The sequence below is a fragment of the Sorex fumeus genome, unplaced genomic scaffold, assembly GCF_029834395.1.
Source record: "Sorex fumeus unplaced genomic scaffold, SorFum_2.1 ptg000061l, whole genome shotgun sequence".
Lineage (NCBI taxonomy): Eukaryota > Metazoa > Chordata > Mammalia > Eulipotyphla > Soricidae > Sorex > Sorex fumeus.
The window spans coordinates 17,876,020-17,895,146 of record NW_026606118.1 but is presented as its reverse complement, the minus strand read 5'-3'; the positions used below and the strand labels follow the sequence as shown (position 1 = coordinate 17,895,146).

At 39.4% G+C, this 19,127-nt stretch overlaps 1 protein-coding gene across 1 annotated transcript in view; it reads left to right on the top strand.

The window, feature by feature from the left end:
* ADGB (androglobin) overlaps positions 1 to 19,127 on the top strand; it is a 224,289-nt gene that overhangs the window by 157,232 nt on the left and 47,930 nt on the right. Inside the window, exons 19-25 of the mRNA XM_056126354.1 lie at positions 586 to 700; positions 6,519 to 6,686; positions 11,322 to 11,454; positions 12,376 to 12,513; positions 14,222 to 14,315; positions 16,557 to 16,691; positions 17,858 to 18,011. Coding sequence (XP_055982329.1) covers positions 586 to 700; positions 6,519 to 6,686; positions 11,322 to 11,454; positions 12,376 to 12,513; positions 14,222 to 14,315; positions 16,557 to 16,691; positions 17,858 to 18,011 — 937 coding nt within the window. The remainder of the gene's footprint in view (positions 1 to 585; positions 701 to 6,518; positions 6,687 to 11,321; positions 11,455 to 12,375; positions 12,514 to 14,221; positions 14,316 to 16,556; positions 16,692 to 17,857; positions 18,012 to 19,127) is intronic.

The following is a 19,127-nucleotide window of genomic DNA, read 5'->3' as shown; positions in this document are numbered from 1 at the left end:
AACATATTTTAAAAATTTCTATTTGAATCTTGTATAGATGTATAAGTAAGAAGTTATCTGTTTCTCCCCCATTTTTTGTCTAGATTTAACTCCATGATTAAATGTTAAAATGTATTAGTTGGGCATTGAGTCTAAAATGATCTCTCCAATGGGACCAGAATGATAGCACAGAGGGTAGTACATTTGCCTTGCACATGACTGACCTGGACTCGATCCCTGACATCCAATATGATCCCCCCACCAGGAGTAATTCCTGAGTGTAAAGCCAGGAGTAATCCATGAGAATCCTTGGGTGTGACCCAAAAAACAAATAAATAAATAAATAAATAAAAATAAAACGATTTCTCCAAATATGTTGTCAATAATAATAATTATTATTATAGTAATGAAAATACCACTCAAACCTACTGATTGTCTCTAATATTACAGATGTAGGGAGAGATCAGGGTTGGAAATCTGACACGACATTGGGAGTCATCTTGCTAATATTGGACTGTGAACACAAAAGGTCAAGGCATTAACAGACACGTGGTTTCTTTCAAGACAAAATGATCTTGGTCCTCACCTGTTGTCCATTCTGTTTAGGAGACACATGCTGCTGCTCACCGCCAGTAGTCCTGTAGCGCACACCTTACACTTCTGCAGCATGGGGAGCTTCATGGTGGGGGATGAAGATAGCGTGCTGCCCAACTTCGAGCCGGTAAATATTTTAGCACTCGTGATTTTTTTTCCTGCCTGATTTTCAAAGATTTTGAACAGAAGCTACTTCTTTTTTATAAAAGTACCTATTTTATTTGAATGTTCAAAACAATCAGATGTATCCTGCAAGGGACTTCTTAAATACAGGGTGTATGATAAACCATCTGACCTCTCTGGAGGAAACAGAGACAAATCATTTTAGGAGGGTTTGAACAGTTTCCTTGACCTCTGCTCTGTTGAATCCATCCCCATTCTCGGCTGTTAAAGACTTAAGAATTATGGGCTCTTCGGGAATTATGAAGGGTCAGAACATTTCTTAATGTAGCTTCCCTGGAATGGGAAGGAATGGGAGTGAAGATAGATGTTTGGCAACTACACACCCTCCACTTTACTGTGACATCATTCTAATAACACCAAACATCAGCCAAGTGGCACAAATGCTGGCCTGTATAAACTCAAAAAGACCCTAGCGGTCTATCTCTCCCGCAGCCCGCATTCCTTAGTCTCACGCCGGTTCCCCCAGCCCCGGGAGGTCGATGGTGATGGGCAGGCGAAGGAAGGAAATGAGAGCCAGGATGGTTGGTCTTAGTTGCTGTTTATTCCAATCCTCTCTCCATTCATTCTGGTCTCTCTCCTCTGCCTCCTCTTGCCCATTCTTACAGTCTCATAATATCCCCCAGCATGAGGGGTTTGGGTAACAATTACAAGTAGGTGTGGTCATAATCAACAAGGGTAAAGTTCTTTCCATCGGGGAAAGCCGCTTCTAGGACAGATACTCTCTCAGCAGGACAACCCACCCTAGAACGGAATCCCCTAGGTATGTTTCTCCTCTCCTTGTCCAACAAATATATAAGCATAGGGCTGAAGTGATTGCACAGTGGTAGGGTGTTTGCCTTGCACGCAGTCAGCCTGGCTGAGCCAGGTTCAGTTCCTCTGCCTCTCTCCGAGAGTCTGGCAAGCTACTGAGAGTATTCAATATGCCAAACACAGTAACAAGAAGTCTCACAAAGGAGATGTTACTGGGCCCGCTTGAGCAAATCGATGAACAATGGGAGGACAGTGTTTGTAATATGAATCATTTTGTATGGATACAGTAAGAAATACTTAAGTTTATAGAATTGCTCTTCTAGGGCCATCTCGATCTCAGACTAGTGCTCAGGCTAGATAGTCTTTCCTATCCTTAGCAGGGTCCTAGTCTCGTCGTTACTTTTGGATCATAACGGAATTTGTCTATGATCAAGCTCTTAACTTATAGTTAAGAGTCGTGGCACTTTGGCCTGGTCCATTTTGATGCCAGGGTAGCTCACAGCTTGCCCTGTGTCCATTCAGTTCCTCGTCAGTATCCTGCTTTTGGCATTTAGGAACTAAGAGCAACTAAGGCTTAAGTCGAGAAATCAGATGCCCAGGAATGAATACTGTTCAAAGCCAATGAAATCCTAAGTTATAAGGCATGATATTAATGGTCTTCCTGTATCTATACAAAAAGGACATTGCTTTGTGAAAAAAGGACATTGCTTTCAACTATTCATAAGACATAAGGAGAGGAGCGATAACACAGTGGTAGGGTGTTTGCCTTGCATGCAGCCAGCCTGTCCGAGGCGGGTTCGGTTCCTCCGCCCCTCTTGGAGAGCCCAGCAAGCTATCTAGAGTATCTCGCCCGCACGGAAAAGCCTGGCAAGATACCCGTGATGTATTCAATATGCCAAACACAGTAACAACAAATCTCAAAATGTAGATGCTACTGGACCCACTCGAGCAAATCAATGAACAATGGGAGGACAATGCTATACAGTGCTATAAGGAGAGGAGAAAGACAATATTTCACTCATACATATAAAATCATAGATTTCTGGGGAATCTGACCTTACAAGTTAACAGAGTCTGATTAGGGGAAAAAGCTGATTAAGTGGTTGGGGAGGAGAGCATAGGGAAGAGCTTACAGATAAACATAATGGAATGGAAGTGCCTCAGGAGCACTGTAATAAACCTGAGTTCCTTGTGGCAAGGGGGAAAGGACAAAGCAATGTCATCCTACACTGGCCGACTTTGACCGTGAGTGTGGAAAGGTCAGACTACAGCTGAATCTCATGAAGACAATGTTTATGAGAAAAGGTCTCATTCCTGACATTCCATTTGCTCTCAATGGGACGTACATCTCCGAATGCAACAATTATCTGTACCTAGGTCGAGAAGTCAACATGACAAACGAATGACCTGGCACCTGAGTTGCACAGGAGGAAGAGAGTAGCTTGGAAAGCCTTCAAGAGTGTTGAAGAAATAGCTAAGAGGACAAAGAACCTCTGGCTCTGGGAATATCTTTTCTTTTTTTTTTCATTTTTTATAATTTTATTTATTGAATCACCATGAGAGCAGTTACAAAGCTTTTGGGTCTAAGTCTCGGTCATACAATGAAACACCCGTACCTTCACCAGTGCCCATTCTCCACCACCAAAAACCCCAGTATACTCCCATCCCACACCCTCCCCCTACCTGTGGGGCAGATGATTTCCACATTACTCTCTCTACTTTGATCACATTCAATATTTCGACACCAGACCCACCACTATTATTTGAGATTTTACCCCAACACTCAGATCTGCTGAAAATGCAACAGTAGACAATTTGGTTTCTATTGCTGGTTATGAATAACATATGACGTCACGTGGCTGCAGTAGGGCCATGTGAATTTGAAATTCTGAAATTTTAACACTTAAATCTGGAGGGATTTCTGCCAAAAGCCACTGGGTTTTGAGATTTGCTCCTGAGTCTCTGGGATCATGGCCGTTGAGCAGCTTAATCAGAAGCCAGAGAGACCGTTTGTGGGCGATGACTTGGGGTCTCATTGGGACGGGGAGACCAGGACCAGCTCCACTCCCATCTTGTGAGGCCCAACAAGTTTTGTCACTGCGGGCCCAGACCTGACTGTCCAATGGATGACGACCACCAAGCTGCCAAGGGGGATCGGTCTGAGGGACAATACCCTTTCCACCCTGGGGTAGCCCGGCGATAGTAACCTACTACGGGGTCCGGACACCTTTCTTTCAAAAGCCGCTGGGTTTCGAGACTTGTTTCTGAGTCTCTGGGATCAAGGTCATTAAGCATCTTGATCAGGAGCCAGAGAGGTCGTTCGTGAGCCATGACTTGAGGTCTCATTGGGTTGGGGAGGACAGGCCCAGCTCCACCCCCATCCCGTGAGGCCCAACAAGTTTCATCACTGCGGGCCCAAGTCTGACTGTCCAATGGCCTCTGGAGGATGATGACCACCAAGCCAACAGGGGGAAACAGGCGGAGGGACAGCACCCTTTCCCCCCTGGGGTGTCCTGGTGACAGTAACCTACTGCGGGGTCTGGACACATTTCTGCTAAACGTCGCTGGGTTTCGAGATTTGTTTCTGAGTCTCTGGGACCATGGCTGTTAAACAGCTTGATCAGGAGCCAGAGAGGCTTTTCATGGGCGATGACTTGGGGTCTTGTTGGGGTAGGGAAAACAGGCCCAGTTCCCCCCACCATCCAGTGAGGCCCAACAAGTTTCGTCACTGTGGGCCCAAGCCTGACTGTCCAATGGCCTCTGGAGGATGATGGCCACCGAGCCGCCAAGGGGGAGCAGGCAGGGTGACAACACCCTTTTCCCTCTGGGGTGGCCCAGCAACAGTAACCTACTGTGGGGTCTGGACACATTTCTGCCAAAAGCCACTGGGTTTCAAGATTTGTTTCTGAGTCTCTGAGATCATGGCCATTAAGCAGCTTGATTAGGAGCCAGAGAGGCCGTTTGTGGGCGATGACTTGGGGTCTCGTTGGGGTGGGGAGGACAGGACCAGCTCCACCTCCATCCCGTGAGGCTCTGCATGTCTCGTCGCTGCGGGCCAAAACCTGACTGTCCAGTGGCCTCTGGAGGATGGCAGGCACCCGGCCGCCAGAGGGAACAGGCCAAGGCATGAAACCTATTCCCACCTGGGTTGGCCCAGCACCGGTAACCTACTGCAGGGACCAGATGCATTTCTGCCAAAAGCTGCTGGGTTTCGAGATTTGTTTTTGAGTCTCTGGGATCATGGCCATTAAGCAGTTCAATCAGGAACCAGAGAGGCCATGCCTCCAATTATATAGCTGAGCCGGAGGTGGTTTGTGGGTGTATTTCCCACATACCTAACTTTTGGCCGTTTACTTTCTTGGTAAACTTTGCCCCAAGTTTTTGGGGTCTGGCCAGAGGCACAGCAGCAATTTTGGGGTATCTATAAGTCTGAAGGCACCATGAGGCTGCTGATGCACTCGCCTTACAGGTACAGATTGACCTGCTGGCGGCACCATACCCCCTGGGCACATCTTTTCTATTCCACTGTTCTTCCTGCATTAACATACATCTCAGAGACCTGGGCTCTATGAAAACAGGATGAGAACACTATTTGTGTTTCCCAAAGAGGATTCTGAAAGAGCTATGCTTGGAGTATCAAGCTTCCCTCAAATGAGAGAAAGAATCCAAAGTTCTACCTCCGTCGAAGGTCAAGAATCAGGGACTCTGTCTCGTTTGCCAAGGTGTGGAAAATCAGATGGGCTAGACATGTAATGAAATTTGGAGACGACTGATAGTCTAGACTCATTACCAACTGGATTCCACGGGACGTCGAAAGATTGAGTGGCCACCCACCTATGAGATGGTCAGACTTCTTCGTCAAGACACTGAATGATCAGTTTGAGGTTCTTCATATTCCTACAACAAGCAGACACCATTGGGCTACTCTAGCACGTGACAGGGACGAATGGAGACTTTACTGGCGCCAGCTCGAGCAAATTGATGAGTAAGAGGATGTCAAGTGATCAAGACGTGATCAAGCTTCATATATGATGGCATTAGTTCCTTTTATCTTTTCCTATCTTAAGGGGTTTGGTATGTTTATTCTTTGGATTCAGGGAGAGTGGATATATGGAAAATCCCCTAACTTACCTCTCATCTTCTCAATTTCCTCTTGTCTGTTACTTTCTCTTACTGTGCTGATTTGATGTTTCCGAAAGAAAACATGAAGTAAATGATACTAGTGTCTTTTCTGAGGTTCTAAATTGTCTTTAGATGTTCTCTAAAGACAACCTCTTCTGTTATGTATTTGGGAGTTGATTTGCATAGTCTTACAACTGTGCAGTTTCCCTTTCTTTCTTTCTTTCTTTCTTTCTTTCTTTCTTTCTTTCTTTCTTTCTTTCCCTTCTTCCATTCTTTTTTGAGACTCAATAATACTTCATTTTCTGGTGATTCATGCACAGTGCGTATAGAGGCACATGTATCTCATAGATATTGTGTTATTTCTATTATATATATTCTCTGAAGAGGGATTCCTGGTCGCTCTATTATATGGAAAAAAAACTTCATTTTTATTTTCATGTATAACCATTTCTTCCTTTTCTACATTTGTTTTTAGATTTTAATTGCCAGAAGGAGCTAGTATCTCAGAATAGTTTATCACCTTTATAATTAAAAAAATTTCTCTCTAAATCCTTTTCTTCCCCTCAGTTCTTAAACTGTTGGCTTTTGTCATGCAAACCCCTAGACATATTTCCATACTAATTCTGGGAACCAATGGTAGTAGAAAATTCTCCCCTGGACCCCAAGAAGTCACAGTGTTCCTCCTCTGTGTTCTCATTTTAACAGCATTGGCATTGTTTGATATCTCTGACACCATGACACTACTACAAAAAATGTGTGAATCCTTGCTTCATAAATAACACTTGAGTCAGTCATAATTGGAGGTTTAATAGATTAGCACAAATTAAATTTTTGTAAACTTAGTGACATGTAAATATAGCAAGACTGCATAATATGCTTTATTTTCACAGGAGAGCTTACGATTTACAGAGCAGGCTTTACTTATTTTGAAAGCCGTTGGAAACGTGATTACTAATTTCAAAGATAAACAAAAATTGCCTCAAGCTCTGAAGGAACTCCAAGCAGCTCACTACCCTGTGCCCCTTCATGACAAACAGTTAACTACACAGCACTTCAAGGTAAGCATATTTAAGACAGCTTGTTCTTCCAAAGCTACTGAAGTGTCTCATATTGAATTCTCTAAATCAGATCACATGAACCATATATCTCATTGTTACTCATCTTTTTGTTTCATTAATAATAAGAGGTAATAAGAGTCTTTTTAGTTGATTGTGGGAAGGAGCCAATATCTCAGGCTATATTTCCCTTTTGCCTTTATTAATAAAGTTTATGATAAAGTCTATCTGTTTGTGTACTTTGAAGAAGTGTGCATTAAGTTCCTCTCGTTTTAAAAAATTCCAGTTGCTCTTCTTATCATGGTTGAACTCTTCTTAGTTCTTGGTATATTTTGAATAGTAATCATTTGTCAGCTATATGGATGTTAAAGTATCTTGTCCAATTCAGTGGGGTGTCTTTTTATTTTGATCTAGGCTTCTTTCTTTCATCATAAGTAAACATTGTTGGAGGCAACATCATTTGCTTCTGCTTTTATTTACCTTGTCAATGGATTCAACTCTTTGAACATATCTTCAGGCTGATGTCAGGAAACATATCGTATTGCATACGTTTCTTATCTCGGTATTTTATTGCTTCAGATTTTATATCCAAGTATTTAATCCATATTTAATTAAATTTTATGTAGGGGTCGAGTTTCCTTCTTTTGCATGTGGCTGTCCAGTTTTCCTAACATCATTTACAGAAGACACTTTTCTTGATCCATTGTAAATTCTTGACTCTTCCTATTTTGTTCCACCAATCAGTGTGTCTGTTTTTATGTCACTGCCATGCTGTTTTAATTGCTATCACTCTGCAGTGTAGTTTGAAGTTTGAAATTGGGAAGTAAAAAACTTCTACCTAAATTATTACTTCCTTGGAGAATTTTTTGCTAGTTGGGTGAGTGTCTTTGGAAGTTCCAAATAAATTTTATGATTTATCTGTTCTGTTTTTGTAAAGATTCTTCTGAGGTATCTGGTGAGAATTCATTGAATTGTTTGGTATATTTTGGTGTATAATATATTTGGTATATAATATATTTTGGTATATTTCTTTGGTAACAAACCCATCTTAAGACATTTTTATCATTCCAGTAGAATATTGTTTCCTCTCTTTTTATCTCCTTCTCCTTTTAAACAGTATCATCATGTTATATGTATAGGAGTTTTATTTCTTTGATTAATTTTTTTCCAAGGCTTTTGTTTTGATGCAATTATAAGTAGGATTATTTTACTTATTTCTCTTTATTTGATTATAGATATACAATAGGATTTTAACATTATCCTGTAAATTCATTATATTATCATTTCTTGCATTCTTTATTTGAGTTTGGGGATTTTCTTTGTGCATTATCATGACATCTGCAAATAATAGTGGTTTTATGTTTTCTTTTCCAATTTCCTTGCAAGGAATCCCACCTAGTATTGACTAATAGTGATGAAAACAGGTATCCTTGCTTTGTTTCTGATCTTAGAAAAAAAATCTTAATTTTTTTACAACTGACTGTTGGTCTATTATGTTTAGCTTTTACTATGTTGAAATTATTCCTTCTGAAATATTTATTGAGGATTTCTATCAAAAATCGATTTTAACTTGTCATTTGCTTCTTTCGCATCTTTTGAGATGATCATATTTTTCCCTTCCTTTTGTTCGTGTAGTTTTTCATGGTCATATCAATGATGTGTATTTATGCTTAACAATCTTTGCATCTCTGAAATAAACATTTATTAATCATGACAAATGCTTTATGTACTATTTAGTTTGCTTTAAAACTATTTTATTGACTATTTTTGCAACCACCTCATCAGATTTTCTGGTCCAGTGCTTTCAGTTCTTAGCAAAGCTCATCTGATTTTGCAACAAGAATAAGGTTGTCTTCATAGAAAGTGTTTAAAACTTTTTCTTTTTATTCCACTGATGGACAAACTTGCAAAGGATAGGTATTAAATATTCTTTAAAAGTTCAGTGTAATTCACGTGTTTAATTCCTTAATTTCTTTGTGAGTCTTACTAAAATTTTCTATTTTTGTTGCCCTTTCCAAATAACAAGTTATTTGCTTTGATCATATTTTTAATAATTTTTACCTTTATTTCATTAACTTATGCTCTAATCATTTTCATGTTTTCCCCTGCTAGTTCCTTTTCTTTTCTCTAATTGAATGCTTAGAATAATTTATTTGTGATCTTATAATCTAATGAAGTACGCTGTATTTGTAAAAGTTTTCCATTTAGTATTGCTTCGCCTGCAACTTACAGAATTTCATAGGTTTAATTTTCATTCATTCTAGATTCTGTATCATATGTATATTTTGCAGATATTTTTCTTCCAATCTATGGCTTCTTTTCTCAATTATCTTGAGAATTATTTTTCACAGAGAAGATTTTGATTTTAATCAAGTCTTTGTTTTCTGAATCATACCAGTTTTGCTGCTTCTATAAACTTATTACCATACCTAGCATAAATTTTCTCCTATGCTATCTTTTAAGAGTTTTATAATTTTTACTTGATATTTTTATCTGTAATCTATTTTGAGTTCATTTTTGAAAATAAGGTCTTTGCATAGAAGCATTTCATCTACTTAAAATTTAATATTATATAAACAAACCTGATCACTTGATCATTTGACATCCTGTTACTCATAGATTTGCTTGAGCGGGTGCCAGTAACGCCTCCATTTGTTCCTGTCCCATGTTAGTGTAGCCCAATGGCGTCAGCTCATTCTAGGAACATGAAGAGCCTCAAACCAATCGTTCAGGGTCTTGATGAAGAAGTCTGACCATCTCGTAGGTGAGCGGCCACACAGTCTTTTGATGTCCCGTGGAATCCAGTCGGTAATGGCTCTAGTCCAGCGGTCGTCTCCAAATATCATTACATGTCCAGCCCATCTGATTTTTGACACCTTGGCAAATGAGACAGAAGCCCTGATTCTTGACCATCAATGGAGGTTGGAACTCTGGATTCTTTCTCTCATTTGAGTGACACGTGATACTCCAAGCATAGCTCTTTTGATTCGTCTTTGAGAGACCCAAATAGTATTCTCATCCTTTTGTCATAGGGCCCAGGTCTCTGAGGCATATGTTAATGCAAGAAGAACAGTGGATTCAAAGAGATGTGCCCGGAGCTGGAGGTTCTTTGTCCTCTTAGCTATTTCTTTGATGCTCTTGCAGGCATTCCAAGCTTCTTTCTTCCTTCTGCGCAACTCATGTGCCAGGTCATTTGTCATGTTGACTTCTCGACCTAGGTACACATAACTTACATTCGGAGATGTTTGTTCCATTGAGAGTGAATGGAACGTCAGGAACGAGAGTGTTTCTCATAAACGTTGTCTTTGTGAGATTCATTTGTAGTCCGACCTTTCCACACTCATGGTCGAAGTCAGCCAGCATTTGTGCCGCTTGGCTGATGTTCGGTGTTTATTAGAACGATGTCATCAGGAAAGCGGAGGGGTGGTGCAGTTGCCGACCGTCTATCTTTGCTCCCATTTCTTCCCATTTCAGTCAACGCTTGACATTCTTGAGGGTGGCATTGAAGAGTTTTTGTGAAATGATATCACCCTGCCAAACCCCTCTCTTGACGTTAACGATCACCTCCCTGTAGAATGGTGAGATCCTGGTAATAAATATAAACAAACAGTATGTATAAAATAATAGACATCTCCCCAAAAATGTTCTCCATAGGGTTAAAGAGAAAGAAGAAAATTTTCTTGTTGAATATTAAGTTGAAGCTAGAGTAAGAGGATTTGCATAATCATGCATCTGTCTAATTTTTATCTCTGATTTGAAACATTTATGTTATTTCTTTATCAAATGACGGAAAATACATCTAACTGACTTAAGCCACAATAAAGAGCTTGATGTGTTGAATTACTATTAGAATTGTATTACTATAATCATCATCATTATTATAAGATTTCAGGGACTTCTTGGTACTTAAAAATACAAATAACCAAGAGAAAAACTGTGAAAAAGGGGGACAGAAGAGCCTTAGATCATATTGTCTTTTGTTCCATTTAATTTTGAGACTTGTTTTTTTGGATAAGTTCAGCTCATAAAAAAATATGGCCCCTATATTTTCTCTGTATTTTTCACAAACAATTTGCTGTCTTAACCTTGATTTCAGGTTTTTATCATTATTACCAGCTGATGGGGCCAAAGGGAGCACGATTAGGAGATTTGCTCTCTGTTTCTGTATTCAAGAGGAGTTTTCAGAAAATGTGAATAAACCAGGATATATAGTAATCCTATAGCTTTGAAGGGAACATTCTATCAGCAATTCTAAGATGTGCATTTCTTTCTCATTTTAGCATTAGAATGAAATCAGAGCCTGTTTGGTAATTTGTAGTTCCTGACAACCTTTGTTGGCCAGGAGACTTCTAGGATTCTCTGTGAATTTACTCACAAGAGTTCATGTTGTCACCATTTCAAATATATATGCATTGTCTGACCAAAAAAAAAATTTAGGGGAAGAAAATGAAATGACCTAATGAACATCTGCAAGGAAGGATAAAGGGAGAGAACTTTCCCTGAGTGCCGGATGAAGAGATCGGGGAGATTGTCCCTGGCTATTGGTCACCCAGATAATCCCTCTAGTGCATTTAAAGCCTTTCTGGTTAGTTATTATATATTTCTTAAAAGTATACAGAAACTTTTCCTTTCTCCCAGGTCTTTGAAGTTTCTTTATGGAAGTTAATGATAAATTGTCAAAGCAGCAAACTTCCAAACTTCAAATTTGCATTCCGTGCCCTGGTTTTCAACTTTGAACTGTTGGACTCAACCGCGGAAGAGATTTCTTTAGGTAATTATATGACAGAGGGATTCCTGGAATTGATGGATAAATGCATTTGAGTGAAGTACCCTCAAATTTTTACCAGTGTAGGTCTAACAGCTCTGGAAAGACAGTCGTAGAGGAACCCAAAGATTTGTCAAATGTCCTCCAGCCCACATCTTTGCAGAAGAACCCAGAGGCTTTCTTTTTGTTGTTGTTGTTGTTATTTTTACTTTTGGACCACACCCAGCTCTGCTCAGGACTACTCCTGGCCCTGTGCTCAAGGATCACTCCTGGTATGATTGGGGAACCATATGTGGTGTTGGGGATTAAACCTAGGTTGGTCACGTACCAAGCTAATGCCCTACCCACTACACCAATTCTCTGCTCTGAGAACATGGAAATTTTACACATTATTTGTTCCTGAACTTAAAAAGTATGAATGCCACTAGTCAATTAAGTATGATTTGAGAAATTCCATGAAAAATATTTTATCCAAGGAACCCCCCCCTCCCTTCTCTTGCTCTCCCATACAGTTTTAATACTTTCTTTCCATTTTGAGAGCATCGTTTTACTGCTGCCACCATGGTGAATCTGCAGTGCTCCACCATGATGTCAATTCTAGAGTTTATTCCTTCGCTAGATAGTCTATCCTTTAAACAAGACCTTTAGAAATCAAGAATGAGATTTAAATGGCAGAACACTGAGCTTCCATACACAGAGTTGATTTCTGGAACTTGTATGACCCCCTGAACACAGTTGAAAGTGGCCTCAAATAGAATAAAATCAAATGTGAAAAAAAAGACAACCCACAAAAAGCAATTTAAAAAAATAACAAACCTATCCTTCGTGGTGCTTCACATGTCAGAGGGTTTTATTAGCTAGAAGGTGTTCATGTGGGATAAGGGTTAGAGAAAACTTTTAATCCAAAATTGTTTTTTCTCTTTCCAGGAGAGTTGACAGAGAATAAAAATGTCAGCTTAGCGAAGGAAAAAGACTATGCTGTGCAGCACGAGGTAGCAGCAACTAAAATCCAGGCCTTATGGCGAGGGATTTATGTCCGAATGCTGATGAAGGCTAGGACCCCAGGTAGAGTTTTTAAGTCATTAGTGGGATAACTATGTGTTTAGCAAGATGATCATTTGAATTTATTATGTGTTAATAAAAATATTTTAGAATCATCCAACTTTACTTTATGACCTAGATGATTATTTTTAACTCTTTTTTTTTGGGGGGGAGGGTCATACCCGGCTCTGCACAGGGTGTTATTCCTGGATCATGCACTCTGGAATTACATCTGGTGGTGCTCAGGGGACCATACGGGATGCTGGGAATTGAACCGGGTCGGCCACGTGCAAAGCAAATGCCATACGCACTGTTTTATCGTTCCAGTCCCAACCCTTTAAATATTAAAATTTCTTGAGATTCAGATTTTTGTTAGCACACTCACCTTTTTGGTGCTAGAATTGAACACAGAGCCTGATGATCTTGTAATCACGTAACAACTATGAGGGACAAAGAGAAGAGAGAGAAATATTAGCTTTTTTTCCCCAGTCTATTGTGAATTCTTTAAAAATGGGGAACTGTTCTCTGCCTCACTAAATTTCTTGTCACATAAAATGGTTGCAGCAGTCATAGATGATTTTATATTTTAGACCATTTTTTAAAAATAAAATGAATAAATGGATGAGTTTGTGAAGGAATTAAAATATTCTATGTGTGTGTATAGTGACATTAATTTAGAAGGTATAAGTGAGTTTTAGGTATATTGCTACACATATAGGACATATATGTGTATCTGGAAACAAACCATTTTGTGAAAAAATTCTTATTCTTATACTGGATTAAAATAAAATTTGTAGAGAAAAAAATTATAAAAAAAATTGTGGTAACTTTCAGAAGAAACGCCTTATTCCAATTGAGTTCTTCTGTGTTGAAAAATTTTGTCTTAAAATTTCTGTTTAAAATATTTAGTGAGATTATTAATCAAAGTAGTGAAAAAGAATTGATTTCTTGATATAAAACAAATTTATATTCATACAACTCCTTTCTTTTTTGTGATAAAACCTTGTAAAATTTAATTTCTTAATATCTGCACGTTTACTCATCATGTGTATTTTGAAGAACTGTTGTACTCTATATTCTAGTGGTATAGAAGTTAGTAAAATATATGAGTTTTTGTTATGATGAATCTAGTGTCCTAGTGGTAGTCAGCACACAGTAGACAAGGAACTTTATTGAGATATAGTTAGATATCTTACTAACTTCAGATACTGAAAGTAAGATAAGGAAATTTCAACAAATACTAATCTTGGATACGTTAAATTTAAGCCACTAACTATGGCTTTGCATTCCCCCCTCCCCCGGCATCACAAATTCTTAAGATATTATAGATTATAGATTATGCTTTAGATTGGGTTTCAGTGGGGGTTTATGTAGTCATTGGTTTCTAGGGGGAAAAAATGGGAAGATTATTTTTACTGACATAAGTGCTATCAAGTGAAATTTCTGGTGCATAGAGTAACTCTAGTGCAAATTATTTCATCAGTGTCTTCAATTAAATCAAAGAACTAAATTTGTAATTTTAAAACTAAAGGGGAGTTGCCTAAATGGGAAAATTTTGCATGGGACTCTCAACTAGAGATTTGCAACTTTGTCTTTTGTGCACGATTTGACTTTTAATCAAGTTTATGACTTTGAATGCCACATTAGTTGTAATTTTCAACTTCTTTATACAAGAGGTATTTGAATAAAATCTTTCAGACACTTTTATGTAGTTTCTTATTGCTATTTTTAGACTCAAAAGAAAATGCCGCTGCTGCAGAAGTTCTACAGAAAACCTGGGCTATGGTAGAACAGAATTTAGAACAGTATGCACTTTATTTTTTAAGGTAAGACACTTCGATGTTGTTTCTTTCTATTGCAGTATATTGTGATCTTTGAGGTTTCTGTTCAAATTTTCCCATGTTCCTTGAGTTTTCTCTGTAGCACTATAGGACTGTCCCCCCGCAGTTCATCAATTTGCTCTAGCAGGCACCAGAAATGTCTCCATTGTGAGATTTGTTGTTACTGTTTTTCGCATATCAAATATGCCACGGGGAGCTTGCCAGGCTCTGCCATGTGGGCAGGATACTCTCAGTAGCTTGCCAGGTTCTTCGAGAGGGACGAAGGAATCGAACCCGGGTCGACCACATGGAAGGCAAACACCCTACCCGCTGTGCTACTGCTCCAGCATGAGTTTTCCCTAATGACTGCAATTGGAAATGTATCATGGCCTTCACCTGAACACCCTCCATTCTATACCTGGCACATTTCCATGGGTACTTACTAATTTTTGTTCCTCTTAATCACACTTATCTTAAGTTAGGGAAGGGGACATTAAGACAATGGAGGAAGGGGAAATTACCTGCTTTAGAGGCAGTTTGGGAGTGGGGAGAGAAATCAGGGACATTGGTGGAGGGTAACAGTCACTAATGAAGGGATTGGTGTTGGAACAATGTACATCTGAAACTCAACCATTTAAACCTTTAAGGCTTTGTAATTCACCATGATCCAATAGAAATACATTAAAAGGATGTTAACAGAAAGTCTCTGAATATAAATTTATTAAGGTTTTATGGTTGTGTGGAAAATTGTTCATGTTTAGTTGTCCCCATGTCCCCAGGGGAGGGGACACTAAAGACATTTATTAAAATCCTTAGGATGCAATAGAAACAAAGACAAATCAGAAGTAGTAAAACCTGAGGAAAACTGAGCTCTAATTATGTTTGAGACAGAGACTAGGGACCCAGAAAGATAAAGAAACCTCTGGTTAGGGGCTTGCCTTGCACCTGTTTGATCTGGGATCAATTCTCCCACACCACATATGGTCCCCTAAGCACTGCTTGGAATGATCTCAGAGCACAGCCAGAACTAAGCCCTGAGCACTTTCAGGTATGCACCAAAGACCATAAAGGGAAAAAATCCAAGGTGAAGAAAATCTGAAAATTATCTGAAACAACAGCTAATTTGATGTATATAAATGTGCATTCATAGTAATTGCTATGAAATATACATGAAAAGAAGGAAGCTTCCTTTGATAGAATCTCTAATTATGGAAATATCAAAGAAAGTAAAGAAAAGAGAAATATAAAGAAAATAATAGGGAAAAATAAACAATAGAGTAATGATGGAAATGTCTAAGAAAATAAGGAATAGAGATAGAAAAATATAGCTTAATAGTATATGATAACTTAAGAAAAGCTGGATGAAAATGTCATGAAAACTGCTAAAATAAAAAATATATACTACTGGATTTAGCAGCAGATTAAGCAAAATAGAAGAAATTATCACTGCATTTGGAAAGGAATCAATAAAATATAGCTAACCCTTGTCTAGGGAAATATTGGAGAGAAGAGTTAAATAACTTAGGGATGTGAGGAGCTTGCTTATTAACTCATATAAGTATAGTCACATATTGTGAGCATATAAGCTGAACACTTTCCCAAACTGGTAAAATACATTCACCAATGTTTTCAAACTGCATGCAGGGAGGACACAGAAAAACAACACTTCTCTGATCATCTTACTCAAACTGCTGGAAAATGAAAGGAAAATCTTCAGGTTCTTTTAGAGAAGTAATATCTTCTAAGAGCAACTTGACATGATGGAAGAATTTCAGATCATGTTTAGAACCTTTGATAAATACAGTTCATGGTTCAGCATAAAAATATACATAAATACATGGGGCTGGAGTGATAGCACAGCGGGTAGGGTGTTTGCCTTGCACACAGCCTACCTGGGTTCGATTCCCAGCATCCCATATGATACCCCGGCCACCGCTAGGGGTAATTCCTGAGTGCATGAGCCAGGAGTAACCCCTGTGCATTGCCGGGTGTGACCCAAAAAGCAAAAAAAAACAAAAACAAAAACAAAAAATATATATACATAAATACATAAAGTATATAAAAAGTATAAGTAAAATACTTCTCTACTCTAGTTCCATCTATATAAATCTTCCAGCCCTCCCTTGTGAAAGATTAAATCCAGATATCTATATACTATAGTATTTCATAATGTTCTTTGCTTATGCCTATTTTCTAAAATATATATTTTTAAAATTGGTTGTCTCTAAATTATGTTTGTACTTTCAGACTAATGTTTAAAAGCAACTGCAAGTCCATGGAATCTTATCCATGCTTTCAAGATGAAGAAACTAAGGTTGCTTTTTCTGACTACACTGTGACTTATTCAGAACAGCCACCAAATACGTGGTTTGTAGTGTTCAGGTGAGACTGTTATGTATGGGATGTGATGGAACTTTTCATTACTATTCAAAGGTAAAGGTAAAGGTAAAGGCCCTCCCGTTGATCGTCGATTTGCTCGAGCGGGCCCAGGAACGTCTCCATTGGAGACTTTGTTGTTACTGTGTCTGGCATATCGACTACTCTCGGTAGCTTGCCGGGCTCTCCGAGGGGGGCGGAGGAATCGAACTCGGGTCGGCCATGTTGGCTGCGTGCAAGGCAGACGCCCTACCCGCTGTGCTATCGCTCCAGCCCCTATTACTATTCATTATTCACATATTTAGAGTTTTAGACATGATTATGGACCTTTAGGCTGTTTTCACAAATTAATGTTTCTTCCACATTGGTTTGAAGAAGCATTAGTTATATAGAGTTTTAGTCGTACTTCTTCCAAATAACAGATGGGGCCAGAGAGGAAGCTCAATGTGCTGAGCACATTCTCTGCATGCAGGAAGCGTTGTTTGTATTCCTACTACTGTGCACCATCCCCACAGCACCATCAGGAGTAACTCCAAAACAGAGAACTGGGGGTAGCCCCTTAACATCTGGGTAAAAACATAGAATGACAACAAACAGCAACAGCACAAGAAAAGAATATCTGAAGTTAATTGTTAGAACTTTTTACGTATAGTAAACATCATAAACTGATATTCTTTCAGTATGGAAGGAAATCATTACATAATAGGTAAAATAGGAGATAAAACCGTAAAGTAGATAGTTTGATTTTAGAAGGTCTACAGTGTGTAAAAATGAGTATAGTAACAGTAGTTAGAGAAGAAAACAGTATCCTGGGACCAAAGAGATAGTACAGAGCCTAGAGTGCATGTCATGCCTCGCCTACTTGGCTTTGAACAGGTTGCATAAGGCCTCCCAAGAATTGTCAGATGTGGCTTGAAGCTCTGCTAACACCATGCGGCCTCAGAGGCCAACGAATCCATGTGAGCATGGTCCTGAGGCCCTGTGCATCTCTGGGTAACCAGCTAATTCACAGCACTGCAAGGCTAAGCACCACGGGCCCCTCCCCCACTAGAGAAAACAGTGTGAGCACTTTGTAGATTTCCAGTTTTAGACTTTCTTTTATTGTTCAGCATAAATCCCAGTTTCCAATGTTATGACTCACATCCAGGAAATTCATGTATTTATAATTACAGGGAAACATTTTTGGTTCCTCAAGATATGATTTTGCTTCCCAAAGTCTATTCTGTACTTCCAGTCTGTATACTGCATGTTGTTGACAATGATACTTTGGAACAGGTGCCAAAGGTGTTTCAAAAAGTGGTCCCTCATCTTTATACTAAGAACAAGGTAGGTGTGCAAAATTTCTCCTCCCTGTTCTTGACATTGAGAAACCAGCCCCTTATGTGGGTTTTAGGATGAACTAGCACATATATGCTTTCATGACACGGAATATGATGGAATCTGGAGAAATATGATTCTGGTGTGTCTGCACTGAGGCCCCATATATTAGACACAGGAGTGCACTTAGAGCATCTAAGAAGCACTGTCCTCCCATTGTTCATCGATTTTCTCGAGTGGGCCCAGTAACGTCTCCATTGTGAGACTTGTTGTTACTGTATTCGGCATATTGAATACGTCATGGGTAGCTTGCCAGCCTTTGTCGTGTGGGCGAGATACTCTTGGTACCTTGCCGGGCTCTCCGAGAGGGGTGGAGAAGTAGAACTCGGGTCCGCTGCATGGGCTGCATGCAAGGCAAATGCTCTACCCACTGTGCTATCACTCCAGCCCACTTAGAGCATGTGCAAGAATATTCATTTCTCAGTTCTTTCTTCTCTTTAGAGAAAATAAGACAAAAGAAAAGCATTCCATTGATCTTTTTTTAAATTAATTAATTTATTTATTGAATCACTGTGGGAAAAGTTACAAAGCTTTCAGGTTTAAGTCTTGGTCATGCAATCATCAAACACATTTCCCTTCATTAGTACTTATTTTTCACCGCAAAGAACCCCAATATATCCCCCTCCCAACCCTCCCAATGCCTGTGAGGCAGATGAATTCTAGTTAACACTCTATCTACTTTGATTAGATTCATTGTTTTGACAAAAGATGCACCATTATTATTTAGAGTTTACACCCCAAAATCAGACCTGCTGAAAAGGCATTGTGAAATAATTTGTTTTATACAGCTGGTTACAAGAACCAAATGATGTTGCGTGGCCGCAATAGTAGCCTGATATTTTACTTATTAAGCCTGAAAGTATTTCTGCCGAGAGTCAGATAATTATAAGATTGGTTTCTGTGGCTCTAGAGTCATGGCCGTGGTGGAGAGCCGCTCGTGGGGGGCAACTCGTGACCTCGGTAGGGCGTGAAGGACAAGCCAGGAATGCCCCTCTTCCCATGAGGTTTCGGTCGCCCCGTCACGACCGGTTCATACCTGGCTTTCCAAAAAGCTCCGAGGTGACC